The sequence below is a fragment of the Nycticebus coucang genome, chromosome 10, assembly GCF_027406575.1.
Source record: "Nycticebus coucang isolate mNycCou1 chromosome 10, mNycCou1.pri, whole genome shotgun sequence".
Classification (NCBI taxonomy): Eukaryota; Metazoa; Chordata; class Mammalia; order Primates; family Lorisidae; genus Nycticebus; species Nycticebus coucang.
The window spans coordinates 64,809,651-64,826,472 of record NC_069789.1 but is presented as its reverse complement, the minus strand read 5'-3'; the positions used below and the strand labels follow the sequence as shown (position 1 = coordinate 64,826,472).

The 16,822-nt window shown below is 41.1% G+C and overlaps 1 protein-coding gene across 2 annotated transcripts in view; it reads right to left on the bottom strand.

Annotated features, from left to right (window-relative positions):
* Positions 1 to 14,563, bottom strand: part of DENND1B (DENN domain containing 1B) — a 287,318-nt gene extending 272,755 nt beyond the window's left edge. For both annotated transcript variants that reach the window (XM_053606348.1, XM_053606349.1), the window contains exons 1-2: positions 14,356 to 14,563; positions 11,815 to 11,879 (exon numbers count right to left, since the gene is read on the bottom strand). In XM_053606348.1, the coding sequence (XP_053462323.1) occupies positions 11,815 to 11,879; positions 14,356 to 14,372 (82 nt within the window). In that variant the 5' untranslated portion in view covers positions 14,373 to 14,563. The remainder of the gene's footprint in view (positions 1 to 11,814; positions 11,880 to 14,355) is intronic.
* Positions 14,564 to 16,822: the final 2,259 nt, after the last annotated feature.

Here is a 16,822-nt window from a genome sequence, read left to right as displayed (position 1 = left end):
ACAGAAAGCGCTAAAACATAAGCAGAAATAAAATGTCAATGCTAGTATCCCTACAGATAAAAAGTTATCAAATAGAGCAAGATGGCAGCCGAGTAACAGCTTCCTTGCATCTGGGCACCGTGAGTCTGGGGAGATAGGACTCCAGGCATCTCTGGCTGGTGGGATCTGCCTATCATCACCCCTCAGAGGATACAGGGAGTCAGCGAGAGACTTCTGGACCCCAAGAGGAGGACTAAAACAGTGGAAAACCGGCAAGTGGTCGCATGTGTTCAATCCGTCTAAACCCTCCCGCAACTGTAAGTTCAGTAGCAGCGAGACTGCAAACCAGAAAGGCCTTACCTGTGAACTGTTTTGGTGTCTTTGGACTTGGCACTCAGCTGAACAGCCTTGGGGAGAGCCTGAGCGGGAGTGCGGAGAACTTTGGCCTTTGTCTAGAGCCCCAGTCTGAGCCGCTGAGCCAGACGGAGCTAATAGTGTTTGGCTCTGGGTCACAGGCAGCCATTGTGAGCGATCTGCCCCGGCAAGCTCCGCCCTCAGGGTCGCAGAGCTAGAATTGGGCGGGAGCTGGTAACCCAGCGACCAAGTAGCCTAAGGGCGGGGTCTGAGCCGCCTTGCAGCCCTAACCCTCGGGGGCAGAGACAGACCAGTTTTGGCACACAGGGTAAGTGGATAGCCACTTCACCAGTGATTCCAGCGACAAGCACTTCCCTGGGAAAGCTTCTGCTCAGCAAGTGAACAAGTTCAAAGTGCCTTTTAAGTGGGCTGAAGAGACATTTAGGGTGTCTACCTTCTGGGGTTTGAGAAACTAGCAGCCTCCAGTCGTATCAGAACTGTGATTAATATCTCATACCCCAGAAGACCACGTGTTGCCCAGACAATACTCAATAACATATACATACTGCTTTGTTTTTGGTTGTGTTTTTTTTTTTTTTTTGGTTTGGTTGTTTTTTTTCGTTTATTTTGATATTGTTGATGTTGTTTTGTTTTTTAAGTTCAACCTTTTCCATACAGATCCTTTTTCTTTCTCAATTTTTCTAGTTTAATTATAGTTTCCCATTGCTGCCTATTTCAATAATTAGAACTTCATTTTTGTTAGTGTTCTGACCGCTATTATTTGGTTTTCCACCAATTTTATCCCGTAAAGTTTTCTGTTTGCTTGTTTTGGTTTGATTTATAGCATTTTTGTCTTTCCTCTCTACTTGGTGGAGGTGGGGTACTGTGTCTGATCACATTAGCAAAGAGCTGCTGACCTCAAGGGAACCACACAACTGGGTACCCCCAGAAGGTGGTTTTTTTTTAAGGTTGTATCAAAGTACCCTAGTGTACACCTATATTGCTCTGTCTCCCTCTTTCTGTGCCTCTCTTCTTTTTGTCAATATTCCTTTTACCCACCCCCTCTCCTTTCTCTATTTTTCTTTTTTTTTTTCTTAACACTCAGTCCTCCTTTCTTTCATCCCTTTTTTGCTCAACCTTCTCACCCTTCTGGTCCTGTAACCCTTAGTCCACAGGCACGAGAACTTAAAGAGCAAGAGGAAGTGAAAGGAAACTTAGGGCAAGGAAACAGATAAAAGAAATCACTCCGAGGAAGAATCAGGAGAAAACTCCAGGCAACATGAAGAACCAGTCCAGAACAACCCCACCAAGGGACCATGAGGTAGCTACCGCAGAGGATTCCACCTATAAAGAAATGTTAGGAATGACAGAAAGGGAATTTAGAATACACATGTTGCAAACAATGAAAGAAATGATGGAAACAATGAAGGAAACTGCTAATAAAGTGGAAAATAACCAAAAGGAAATTCAAAAACAGAATCAAATAAGAGATGAACGATATGAAGAATATAAAAAGGATATAGCAGAGCTGAAAGAACTGAAACAGCCAATTAGGGAACTTAAAGATGCAATGGAAAGTATCAGCAACAGGTTAGACCATGCAGAAGAAAGAATTTCAGAGGTAGAAGACAAAGTTCTTGAGATAACTCAGATAGTAAAAGAGGCAGAAAAGAAGAGAGAGAAAGCAGAACGTTCACTGTCAGAATTATGGGACTTTATGAAGCGTTCCAACATACGAGTTATAGGAATTCCAGAAGGGGAAGAAGAATGCCCCAGAGGAATGGAAGCCATACTAGAGAATATTATAAAAGAAAATTTCCCAAATATCACCAAAGATTCTGACACACTGCTTTCAGAGGGCTATCGGACCCCAGGTCGCCTCAACTCTAACCGAGCTTCTCCAAGACACATTGTGATGAACCTGTCCAAAGTCAAGACAAAAGAAAAGATTGTGCAAGCTGCCAGGAATAAGGGCCAGTTGATCTACAGGGGCAAATCCATCAGAGTGACCGCAGACTTCTCTAATGAAACTTTCCAAGCAAGAGGACAATGGTCATCTACCTTTAATCTACTTACACAGAACAATTTCCAGCCCAGAATTCTGTACCCGGCTAAGCTAAGTTTCAAAATTGACGGAGAAATCAAATCATTTACGGATATACAAACATTGAGGAAATTCGCCACAACAAGACCAGCTCTACAGGAAATACTTCAACCTGTTCTGCACACTGACCACCACAATGGATCAGCAGCAAAGTAAGAACTCAGAAATTAAAGGACAGAACCTAACCTCCACACTGATGCAAAAGATAAAACTAAGCAATGGACTCTCACAAAATAAGACGAATAGAATACTACCACACTTATCAATTATCTCAATAAATGTTAATGGCTTGAATTCCCCACTGAAGAGACATAGATTGGTTGACTGGATTAAAAAACACAAGCCATCCATTTGCTGTCTGCAAGAAACACACCTGGCTTCAAAAGACAAATTAAGGCTCTGAGTCAAGGGTTGGAAGACAATTTTTCAGGCAAATGGAATTCAGAAGAAAAGAGGAGTTGCAATCTTATTTTCAGATACATGTGGATTTAAAGCAACTAAAGTCAAAAAAGACAAAGATGGTCACTTTATATTGGTCAAGGGAAAAATACAACAAGAAGACATTTCAATTCTAAATATTTATGCACCCAATTTAAATGCTCCCAGATTCTTGAAACAGACCTTACTCAGTCTGAGCAATATGATATCTGATAATACCATAATAACAGGGGACCTTAACACTCCTCTTACAGAGCTGGACAGATCCTCTAAACAGAAATTAAACAAGGATATAAGACATTTAAATGAGACTCTAAAACAACTGTGCTTGACAGACGCATATAGAACACTCCATCCCAAAGATAAAGAACATACATTCGTCTCATCACCTCATGGAACATTCTCCAAAATTGATCATATCCTGGGACACAAAACATATATCAACAGAATCAAAAGAATTGAAATTTTACCTTGTATCTTCTCAGACCATAAGGCCCTAAAGGTAGAACTCAACTCTAACAAAAATGCTGGACCCCACCCAAAGGCATGGAAATTAAACAATCTTCTGTTGAATAACAGATGGGTGCAGGAAGAAATAAAACAGGAAATCATTAACTTCCTTGAGCATAACAACAATGAAGACACAAGCTACCAAAACCTGTGGGATACTGCAAAAGCAGTTTTGAGAGGAAAATTCATCGCTTTAGATGCCTACATTCGAAAAACAGAAAGAGAGCACATCAACAATCTCACAAGAGATCTTATGGAATTGGAAAAAGAAGAACAATCTAAGCCTAAACTCAGTAGAAGAAAAGAAATATCCAAAATCAAATCAGAGATCAATGAAATTGAAAACAAAAGAATCATTCAGAAAATTAATGAAACAAGGAGTTGGTTTTTTTAATAAATAAATAACATAGATAAACCATTGGCCAGACTAACGAGGAATAGAAAAGTAAAATCTCTAGTAACCTCAATCAGAAATGATAAAGGGGAAATAACAACTGATCCCACAGAGATACAAGAGATCATCTCTGAATACTACCAGAAACTCTATGCCCAGAAATTTGACAATGTGAAGGAAATGGATCAATATTTGGAATCACGCCCTCTCCCTAGACTCAGCCAGGAAGAAATAGAGCTCCTGAACAGACCAATTTCAAGCACTGAGATCAAAGAAACAATAAAAAATCTTCCAACCAAAAAATGCCCTGGTCCAGATGGCTTCCCTCCAGAATTCTATCAAACCTTCAAGGAAGAGCTTATTCCTCTACTGCAGAAATTATTCCAAAAAATTGAGGAAGAAGGAATCTTCCCCAACACATTCTATGAAGCAAACATCACCCTGATACCAAAACCAGGAAAAGACCCAAACAAAAAGGAGAATTTCAGACCAATCTCACTCATGAATATAGATGCAAAAATTCTCAACAAAATCCTAGCCAACAGATTACAGCTTATCATCAAAAAAGTCATTCATCATGATCAAGTAGGCTTCATCCCAGGGATGCAAGGCTGGTTTAACATACGCAAGTCTATAAACGTTATCCACCATATTAACAGAGGCAAAAATAAAGATCACATGATCCTCTCAATAGATGCAGAAAAAGCATTTGATAAAATCCAGCATCCTTTTCTAATTAGAACACTGAAGAGTATAGGCATAGGTGGCGCATTTCTAAAACTGATTGAAGCTATCTATGACAAACCCACGGCCAATATTTTATTGAATGGTGTAAAACTGAAAGCTTTTCCTCTTAGAACTGGAACCAGACAAGGTTGTCCTCTGTCACCTTTACTATTCAACGTAGTGCTGGAAGTTCTAGCCAATACAATTAGGCAAGACAAGGAAATAAAGGGAATCCAAATGGGAGCAGAGGAGGTCAAACTCTCCCTCTTATAAGACAACATGATCTTATACTTAGAGAACCCCAAATACTCAACCACAAGACTCCTAGAAGTCATCAAAAAGTACAGTAATGTTTCAGGATATAAAATCAATGTCCACAAGTCAGTAGCCTTTGTGTACACCAACAACAGTCAAGATGAGAAGCTAATTAAGGACACAACTCCCTTCACCATAGTTTCAAAGAAAATGAAATACCTAGGAATATACCTAACGAAGGAGGTGAAGGACCTCTATAAAGAAAACTATGAACTCCTCAGAAAGGAAATAGCAGAGGATATTAACAAATGGAAGAACATACCATGCTCATGGATGGGAAGAATCAACATTGTTAAAATGTCTATACTTCCCAAAGCAATCTACCTATTCAATGCCATTCCTATCAAAATACCAACATCGTACTTTCAAGATTTGGAAAAAATGATTCTGCGTTTTGTATGGAACCGCAAAAAACTCCGTATAGCTAAGGCAGTTCTCTGTAACAAAAATAAAGCTGGGGGCATCAGCATACCAGATTTTAGTCTGTACTACAAAGCCATAGTGCTCAAGACAGCATGGTACTGGCACAAAAACAGAGACATAGACACTTGGAATCGAATTGAAAACCTAGAAATGAAACTAACATCTTACAACCACCTAATCTTTGATAAACCAAATAAGAACATACCTTGGGGGAAAGACTCCCTATTCAATAAATGGTGTTGGGAGAACTGGATGTCTACATGTAAAAGACTGAAACTGGACCCACACCTTTCCCCACTCACAAAAATTGATTCAAGATGGATATAGGACTTAAATTTAAGGCATAAAACAATAAAAATCCTCCAAGAAAGCATAGGAAAAACACTGGAAGATATTGGCCTGGGGAAAGACTTCATGAAGAAGACTGCCATGGCAATTGCAACAAAAACAAAAATAAACAAATGGGACTTCATTAAACTGAAAAGCTTCTGTACAGCTAAGGAGACAATAACCAAAGCAAAGAGACAACCTACACAATGGGAAAGGATATTTGCATATTTTCAATCAGACAAAAGCTTGATAACTAGGATCTATAGAGAACTCAAATTAATCCACATGAAAAAAGCCAACAATCCCATATATCAATGGGCAAGAGACATGAATAGAACTTTCTCTAAAGACGACAGACAAATGGCTAACAAACACATGAAAAAATGTTCATCATCTCTATATATTAGAGAAATGCAAATCAAAACAACCCTGAGATATCATCTAACCCCAGTGAGAATTGCCCACATCACAAAATCTCAAAACTACAGATGCTGGCGTGGATGTGAAGAGAAGGGAACACTTTTACACTGCTGGTGGGACTGCAAACTAGTACAACTTTCTGGAAGGAAGTATGGAGAAACCTCAAAGCACTCAAGCTAGACCTCCCATTTGATCCTGCAATCCCATTACTGGGCATCTACCCGGAAGGAAAAAAATCCTTTTATCATAAGGACACTTGTACTAGACTTTTTATTGCAGCTCAATTTACAATCGCCAAAATGTGGAAACAGCCTAAATGCCCACCAACCCAGGAATGGATTTAACAAGCTGTGGTATATGTATACCATGGAATACTATTCAGCCATTAAAAAAAATGGAGACTTTACATCCTTCCTATTAACCTGGATAGAGTGGAAGACATTATTCTTAGTAAAGCATCACAAGAATGGAGAAGCATGAATCCTATGTACTCAATTTTGATATGAGGACAATTAATGACAATTATGGTTATGGGGGGGAAGTAGAAAGAGGGAAGGAGGGAGGGGGGGTGGGGCCTTGGTGTGTGTCACACTTTATGGGGGCAAGACATTATTGCAAGAGGGACTTTACCTAACAATTGCAATCAGTGTAACCTGGCTTATTGTACCCTCAATGAATCCCCAACAATAAAAAAAAAAAAGTTATCAAATAGAAAAATAATCTTAGAAATACCTTTTATGTGCAGGGCATGGGTGGATACTAAGAATTCTTTGGCTTCAGGTTAAGATTTAAGAGAAGAGTGAAAGGGCTGAATGGGATGATCAAAGTGGGAAGTTCACAGCAAAGGGGGAAGTACTCCTAAGAGGAATTATTCTAGGTAAAGAGAAAGGAATAAGGAATACAAGATTTACTAAAGATGTGTTTAAAACCATTAATATTAAATAGCCAGAACTGTGACATCAAAGATCCATTAAATATAGAGACCTAAGTCCTAAAAAAAGAGAAGTGGTGGAGGGGGAGATCTGCTGAATTGGGGTCTATAACTACAAGAAAAATCTCAGTAACTGTTATAGGTGGAATTATATTCAATTCATTAACTTTGGGGAATACGCTGTACTCCTGTCTACAAAAAAATTACCTTTGACATGTAGAGTTTATACTCATAATTTCTTCATGTAATAAAACAGCCTGTATTGAGCTTACGTGAGGTCACCATGCAGTGAGAGGGGAGAGAGCAGTGATTAAAGTACAGACTTCCCTGGACAAGGTTCACGGTTTCTCTGTGCTTCATTCTTCAGGTGCACAACAGAGATAAACATTTTCTATCTCGTAAGATTTGTGTGAGGCTTAAACAGTTAGTACATGCAAAACACCCAAAACTGCGCCCGACACAGAGTGAGCACCACCGGCAGCTGCTGGTGCTGGTGCTGCTGCTGTTGCTGCTGCTGCTGGTGCTGCTGGTGCTACTGCTTTTTCCCTCCTCCTACTACTACTTAGAATAAGCTATCAGCACATAAAAAAGAGAAAGCTAGAGCACCAACACTAGCACCTAGAAGAGAAAGCTTAGAGGACACATTTCTAATTTTTTCTTAAGGAAGAGTTACTCTGCATTTCCCCAAAGCCTTGAGTCACCTTGGGGCAAGTGGGCTACGAGTGGCAACAATTAGTTCTTTTTACAGAATTGAGGAGAGGCCATCACTGCTGGCTGTACTTGACTGCTGGGAATTAAGAAAGACAGCAAAGTAATGACAATAGCAATTAGCTTAGAGATCTACCAGGAAGAGCATTAAGGTCTAAATTTTGGCACTTCAGTCTTAGATAGTTGGAGCAGAAGTTACTGGGAATTGTTCTGCCAGGGAAATAAAGATCAGATAGATAATAGCCTATGCCATTTCACAACAGTAACTAAAATTTAGTTAATAATAACTTGTCTCTGAAGAAACTTATGATCTAAGTTATCCAGGATAAATGAAAAAAATGTAAACTTCTCCATTTAAAAATGAACAAAAGAAGCATGCCAAATACTTTAATATCACCAATCTTGGTATACACAAAGTTTACCCTGAGCTTATTTTCCATTTGATCAAATAGTCATCAAAAAATAAACTAGTATTCATTCTGAAAGTTTTACAAAGAGCAATTTAATTGATTTTCCAACATCTATTCCTTGCTGAGTATTTAATAAATCAATCATGGTACTCTATCCCACCAATAACCCCCCCTACCTCTATCCCGCCAATAATTATTTGAGGAATGGTCAGGCCCATGCCAACTTAGACCACTAGGACACAAGGAAAGGCTTACTGGGGGATTTAGGGAAAGACTTTTCTGGTTCTAAAGAGAAAGACACGAAAAGCCAGTGTCTGTCACCTCCATAATCATAAACAAGAAACCAGGGTTCCAACTTCTACTGACAGCTGTCTTAGGAACACAGGAATCAAAACTTCCAGTAACACCATGACTGTGGGTGGCAGAGCTGAGGTGCAGATTTTTGGCATCCTCATACATAAAACTATCAAGTTCCATTATTATTTAAATCAAGTTTTATATTTGTAATCCAAACCATCCTAATTTATACATTTTGTTTTCTAAGTCTATTATTAAACGCGTATAAGAATTTGACCCAGGCGGCGCCTGTGGCTCAGTCGGTAAGGCGCCGGCCCCATATACCGAGGGTGGCGGGTTCAAACCCGGCGCCGGCCCCATATACAGAGGGTGGCGGGTTCAAACCCGGCCCCGGCCAAACTGCAACCAAAAAATAGCCGGGCGTTGTGGCGGGCGCCTGTAGTCCCAGCTACTCGGGAGACTGAGGCAAGAGAATCACCTTGAGAATTAAGCCCAAGAGTTTGAGGTTGCTGTGATCTGTGATGCCACGGCACTCTACCAAGGGTGACACAGTGAGACTCTGTCTCAAAAGAATAAAAAATCAAAAAAAATTTTTGTTGCTCAGGGTGCCCACCACACATACTGGGGCTGGTGGGCTCGAAATCAGCCAGGGCCCGCTAAACAAACAAAATGTCCGGATGTTGTGTCAGGCACCTTTAGTCCCAGCTACTAGGGAGGCTGAGGCAAGAGAATCGCTTGAGGGGCAGCACCTGTGGCTCAAGGAGTAGGGCACCAGCCCCGTATACTAGAGGTGGCGGGTTCAAACCCATCCCCAGCCAAAAAATGAATAAATAAATAAAAGAGAATCACTTGAGCCCAAGAGTTTGAAGTTGCTGTGAGCTATGATGTCACGATGGTGACAAAGTGAGACTCTATCTCAATACAAAAAAAAAGAATTTCACTCATGCTCAACTAAATGTAAGCAAAAAAAAAAATCCTACTTTAAGCTGATGCACATATCACAGTCTTACTAAAGACATATTGACATTAAAAAGAAATATTCCAATAACTTTTTAAATAATTTCCATAAATTTTCCATTTAAGATTTAGCAATAAAACAGAAAATTGACAAGACATTATAGGAGCACTCAATTTAACATAAAATTTTACTTGTATAGCTCTCTTAGCTATAGACAGCATTACTTTTTAGGGCACAAAATATCGTAACTTTTTAGACCCTAAAGTATCAGTTATATTCATACTCTTTAAGTTCCAATCAAAAGACGAAAAGTTATTAATTTTTGCATGGTTGAATTTAGCTTTTAATAAAATCCTTAGAATTTTTTGCCTATTAGCCATATAGAATTTATTAATTGCAACCTATAGAGAAGCCAAAATTATTTACTTTAATCATTTATCATATTTCCAACTGTACTAGGTGGTATAAAATGTTAAAATACAAATGAAGATGTTTCTAAAAACTAGTCATTTAAACAGTAACCACAAAAAAAGACAAGAAAGTAGTAAAAGCAGGGCAGAAGTAGAAAACACAAACTGGAATAACTAGTTCACAAAAAGTGGGAAAGAGCAGGAGGAGGAAGGAGAGGGAGTAAAACAGTCAGAAGTCTTCATAAAGAGGTTACAATCTCTCTGACACATGCATGGATCAAATGTTATATAAGGCAGACTAACTTTTTTTTTTATTTGAGACAGTCTCACTTTGTCGCCCTTGTAGAGTGCTGTAGCATCACAGCTCACAGCAACCTCAAACTCTTAGGCTTAAGCAATTCTCTCAGCCTCCCAAGTAGCTGGGACTACAGGCACCTGCCACAACACCCGGCTATCTTTTTGTTGTAGCTGTCATTTGTTGTTTAGCAGCCCAGGCCAGGTTCGAACTCGCCAGCCCCGATGTATGTGGCCGGCGCCCTAACCACTGAGCTATGGGTGCCGAGCCAAGGCAGACTAATCTTTTTCTCAAGATCACTTTAGCATGCATTTAAAATTATAGAAAAATCCATATTTTCCAAATGAATTTAGCCTATTTTACAAACAACATCAGTTAAGCATTACTCTCTATACCTTAGGTAATGTTATGATTGTTATTTTTAATTAATTCATAACATAAATATGCTATAGAATAGATTTAAAGTGGAGGTGAAAAAATAATGTATCCATTTGAGTACTTATTCTGCAAAGAGGACTTATTTGGGGCTAGAAAGAATGCAAATGGGCAAACTTTACTCCATGCGAGACAATACAAAATAACCTCTTTAATCAGAAAGGGCTCCCTAAAACTTAGGATTACTCTTTGCCAGTGGACACACCTGACCAGCTCAAGCAGGGCAGAAGTGCAGCAGGCCAGGCTGGTAGAGCCAGGAATGTCTGTGTGACTTCCTACCTAAAATTAGCCATGCCCATTTCACCATAGCTGGGTTGGGCTCCTCTATTTTAAGGTGTGGAACTCCAAATTGCTTAAGAGTAGGTAATTGTTGGCTATTTTCTAAAGCAGTGTTTTTCAACTTTTTTTTTTTTTTATCTCACAGCACACTTGAACCTAAAGTTAAACTTCCACAGCACATTTAAAATATATTGATCCAAAAAAATAAATAAAAAGCTTACTGTGCTTTGACTTTCTTTTGAAAACAATTTAATTAATAATCTTTAAGATCCTAAGATCCTCTGACAGCACACCAGTTGAAAAATCATTTCTAGAGTGTTAGTAAACTTTCCACCAAGATTTTAGGATAGCCGACTAGTCTCCACAAAACCCCACATTTAATCATCCATGCTATCAAAGACATATTAAAAGCAGAAGAAAGAAGAGACAGTCTTTATTCTTGTCTGCTACCCATGCCCGCCACACACACATGCACGTACCTGCCTATGCAGTGTAATAAAAGTGGGGGGAAATTATAAAAAACATGATATTAAAGTACTGTACTCTCATCTTTCCAATAAATCATACAGAACTGACAGCTGAAACCTTTCCAAACAACGTCACACTATTGTTCACCTCTCTCTGAAAGTGCTGCACTACTGAAGTAAATAAAGCTGAAGGGGCTACTCATCCTTCATTCTGCATTCCAGAAACGCAAGAAGGGAATTGGTATAGCTCTCATTGGTGCTGGCAGAATTCACACTAACGTTTAAAAAAAGATGCTAAATTTTCAAACACAAATGAAAGTAAACAAAAAGACATGCCCTTTCACCAAAACTACAATAACACTATTGATGAATGATGATAAAGTTGAGTTGTAAGTTATATGGGCTTAACACACACCTGAAATTCAAGCTGCACAGATGATATTCATAATTTCCACAACCCCAGGACAAAGACCCAGCATCTATTTTACTGCCAGCAACTTGAGATGCATGCTTAATGCAGAATACACATTCAGTACTATTATTTTCCTGATACTATCGTGTTCCAGCACTCCACAATATTAATACTTGCTTTGACAGACTCAATCAATTATAAGTAACAGAACATACATACCTTCATTTTCAGAAGCATGACATTTTACTTTCAATACCAAATCAAAGGTTCTTTCTGGATTGGCCCTAAACAAAAAAAGAACTTTGTTATATTTATTTCCTGTAACAATTAGCAACTCCAAAAGCTCCCATTTTCTTAATTCTAAGACTAATCTTGTTCGTATCAACATATTCCAAGTAACTATACAACTTGTTATATAATCTTATCCTAATCAATATATTCCAAGTAACTATACGACTTGGTATAGCACAAGTAACAATGAAAATGTTTTCCCAGGAAAGCCGCGCGGTGGCTCACACCTGTAATCCTAGCACTCTGAGATACCAAAGCAGGCAGATCACCTGAGCTCACAAGTTTGATACCAGCTCTGAGCAAGAGGCAAGAGGATCACTTGAGCCCAAGAGTTTGAGGTTGCTGTGAGCAATAATGCCAGGGCACTCAACCCTAGGGAGACTGAGTGAGACTCTGTCTCAAAAATAAATAAAATAAATGTTTTCTCAGATTAGAAACTTCAGATTGCTGGTACTTAGAAGATCTGAGACTGGGGGCAAAGCATTTAATCCCTGAGGCTGGTTGCTTACCTTAAAAAAAAAAAAGATGGGCGGCGCCTATGGCTCAAGGAGTAGGGCGCCGGTCCCATATGCAGGAGGTGGCGGGTTCAAACCCAGCCCCGGCCAAAAACCACAAAAAAAAAAAAGATAAAGTGCCTTGTCCACTTCATAGAATAATTGTGAGGATTATAAATCAAATAACATATGTGCCAGCACATTATATATTAAGTGCTGTATGAATGCAAAGCACTGCTTTTATCTTACCGAATCCAAATTGGAAAGCCAGCGTGTCCCTAAGTGTCTTTATACCTTGCCAACTAAGTCTAACACAGGCTCTCAATCTTTCTTCCAAGGACTTGCTAGGTAAGTGTAAATGAATACCTGGTTCCACCTGCCATGTTCTAGATAAGACCTTTATAAAGCTCCAGGAATGTGATACTGTGGATATACTTTCCTTGAAATGTATTTATGGTAGTTAAGCATGTTCAAAGTAGTAAACTATTTGAAGACTCAAAAGATAACCAAAAAAGACTTCTTGTACATGTATATCAATCTTCCTTGGCGAAACTGAACCTCAGTCCCCATATTAGATTTTTTTCCACTACAAACTGCAAGGTTGATTTACTTCATTCAGAAATGATTGACTTTTTTTAACTAACTTGCCACACATGTAAGTATTCATTGGCAAATTTCAAAAAGGAGACTGAAATCTATTAGGCCACGTTTTTTCAAAACATAATTCTGTTTTATCTCTCTTTCCATCAGAAGGTACAAAACTAAGCAGTCTGATACTACAAAGTCCAAAGTCTTATTCCTGCTTACAACCCTTTAGTATCTTTGCACATTCATTACTTTAATATATACAAAACTAATGCCAGCTCTGACTTCTAAATAAACATTTATTTTTTAAAAAATCATTACAAGACATAAATCTAGAAAGTGACATAAGATAATTATGTCACTTTAAATTAATTCACAAATATACATTTCCTCATCCCTCCCGCTATTAACTGGTTTCAATGGGAAAAATCTCAACTTGGATGGCTTCTCCCACCCTCACACGCCAATTAACGCCAAAAAGTTTACTCTTTTAGTCACCCCGTCCATCATGATGTCAAACAAAAAACAAAACAGTTCCAAATTACACTATTTTCCTATTCTCCTAATATCCTTTATAACACCTCTTAGGTGTAACAGTTAAATATTGATACAGCTATACTTCCGTGAAATTTAAAAGGCCTTTCACAGTAATATAAATATACATGACATTCATGAAACTCTGGTGGGGATGAGGAGTTAAGGGGGGGAAGGATAGAAAGAAGGAATTCTTTCCAAAATAAGTTTCAGGAGTAAAATATAAAACTCATGCCTCTAAGATACCTAGACACAAAATCACCGTCGTTCGAAAATTTTCTACCTACTCTCCTGAAGTCAAATAGCCACCGCTGAATACTTCAGCACACACATAAAAATACCACCTAAGTGGATCCCATTTTGCAAGCACCGTGCGTACGCACCGTGCCTGGATAAACCAGCACCGCAGACCAATTTAATGAGAAGGAACAGATGAAAACAGCCAAGACAACGGTTCTCTGAATGCCAAGAAAGCACTTTAAATCATAACCGCTTCGCCTCAAGGCTGAGTCCCTCCCGGACACGACACCCACAGGGACAGCGGGACGAGTCAAGTCTCACACTCTGGGAGAACAGAGAAAAGCCGCGGCGACCGCCGGCCTCCCGCTCCGCAGCGGTTCCGAGACCGGCCGCGCCGCCCCCGCCGCGCCGAGAGGGGCCGCCAGGCTGGCCGGGCTTGCGGCCTAGCGCCGTCCCGCCGCCGCCGGGGCTGGGGGCCCGGGCCGCACCCCCGCTTGCCGCCCGGCGTCGGCGGCCCCGGCAGCCGCTCCGGCGCTGAGGGGACGAGAGGACCCGCACCGAGGCCGGGAAGAAGCCGCCGAGGGACGCCCCCTCCGGCCCCGAGCCCCCCACTCACTTGGTCCTGCAGTCCATGGTTACATGTCGGGGCGCGGCCGTCCGTCCTGGAAGCCCCGCGCCCCGCCGCCCACGCCGGCCGCCCCGCGGGAGAGGCGCTGCTCACAGCGGCGGCGGTGGCGGCGGAGGGCCCATGTCGGCTGCGCCCGCGGCGCCTCCCCGCCTTCCACCCGCCCCACTCCCAGAGCCTTCTGTGACAGCAGCAGCGGCGCGGCCGCCGCCCCCGCCGCCACCCAAGCCGGGGCCTCCCAGTTCCGGCGACCGGGGCCGCCCGCAGCGGCTCCTGCACCTTCTGCAAACCAGGAAGTCGCCGGGAGGGGGAAGGGGCGCTCGGGGACGCGCCGGCGGCGGCACCTGGCCCGCGCGGCCCGCGGGCCGAGCCTGCGGAGGTGGCGCGGGGGCGGGCCTCGCGCCGAGGGCTGCCGGGGGCCGAGGCGGGGCACGGAGGCCGCCAGGAGGGTCCGTGCACCGCTTCGCGACCGAGCCAAAAAGCCAAGGTGCCCCTGTGTCTTCAGCACCGGACCAGCCGGCTTCCTTTCTGTGCCCTGTCCAAGCTCCAGGGACTCAAGGCGACACACCCTCCCACCCCCAAACAGTGAAGTACCTGAAAAAGTACCTCTGCTCACGGTGTTCTCCACATCACGTGCACATGGAACTGGGTTCTTTTCATTTCAAACTGTAAATTCAGGGCTCAAGTTGATGCTCCTGGCTCCTCCTCAAGCCAGCTGTGGCCTGGTTACAACCCTGTGAATTCCAGAGCTACCCCCTCCTGATTCAAGAATGTTCAGACATGTGCACCTGCTAAATAGCCCTGTCGAGGAGCCAGATGATCGTGCTCCGCTTGCCTGCACATGTGGGAGACAGACATTCCTATACCGTAGACTGCGGCATAACCAGGGAGTAAGAGTAACTTTTGGACACATCGAGTAGCGGCAGGCCTCAGGCTGACAGTCTAGTGGAGTTCAGAGCGTGGGAGGGGCTGGTAAGAGCGCTAAAAGCACGTGTTAAGCAGGTTATGTGCATTGTCTCACTTGGCACCTGCTATAGCTGTGCAATAGATAGCTTTCATCAGCATTTTATAGATGAAGGAGCCAGTGGGTAGACGAAGCTGGAAATCAGACAAGATCTATCTGATGCTGATCATTTACTTCTACTTGTTACTTCCTCTCCCTCTGCTCTGCTGACTCATATTTCGGATTTACTGAGAAGAGATGTAGAGTAAGCCTTAATGCTGGACATTCAAAAGATTATCCGTGGCTGGGCTGTTGACAGAGAGATCTGTAGAAGGCCTTCTCCCAACTACATGGTCACCCTTGTCTGACATGTGGCCCCAGGGTTCTTCATCCAAATGGGGTAGCCTCAGAATTTATTCATGCAGAAGGTGAGATGATGAGAGGAAACCAAATGTGGTATGAATGTACTGTGAGTCATGAGACATCGAGTGAGACATGGGGTCTCAGGAATTAAATAAAGAACTTAGACTGAGAGAACCTGAAGTTAAACTCGATTTCAACTATCTTAAACTTTCTTGCCAAAAATGTGCATTATTTGGTCATAAAAATGACATGTATAGGCATGGATCAAAAATGAGAACAGGACATAACTGTGAAACAAAATATATATATTTTTTAGCATAATGAGTTGTCATAGCTTGATTCAGGGTGAGACACTTAACTTCAGTTTCTCAGTTCCTGCATTTGTAAAATGAGTAAAATGAGAATGATTACTTATAAATCACATGAGTTGTATGATTTTCTGGTTAAAAAAATGCTACAAACTTGTGTTATCTTTATAGAAATTATTCTGTGAATTTCAGTTTCACAATTGGGTAAACTACACCACGTAAAGGTTTTTTCCCCAAACTTAGATTTTTATCTAAGAAGTTACCATACTCCAAAGCCTTGAAAACTTATCTGTAAACTAAAAACCACTTCTCTTCCCAGTGTTACTGAATTTCTCAAACTTCTCCTTTCATTATACTTAATTCTTCTTCAAAGGAAAAAACCCTACTTCAGGTTCCTACATCAGTAGTTTTTAGTTTGAGGTGAGGAAATAGTAATGAAGTGGTAATATAATTGTTTTCTCTATCCATTGTTGGGATTTTTTTTAAATGAAAGTCATACCCATGCGTAATATAAAATTGTTATTTATTGAATTTACATTAATTATATGGAGGGAAAGTGCTACCCATGCATACCCTAGAGCAAATCTTTATATTAATTCAGAATATTACAGGATTACATAATTTGTCTTTGTACACTTTAAGTTAAAGTTTTAAGTGTGGCCTTCACCCAGAAAGTGAGCATTGTACACATTAGGTGGGAATTATGCCATGCCCTCCTCTGCCCTTCCACCTACTTGATTTCCATGGAGTTTTACATTCTTATGTGCACATAAATGTAATCATCTATTTCCAATTTAGTAATGAGTATGTGTGGTATTTGTTTTTCTTTTCCTTGAGACAGAGT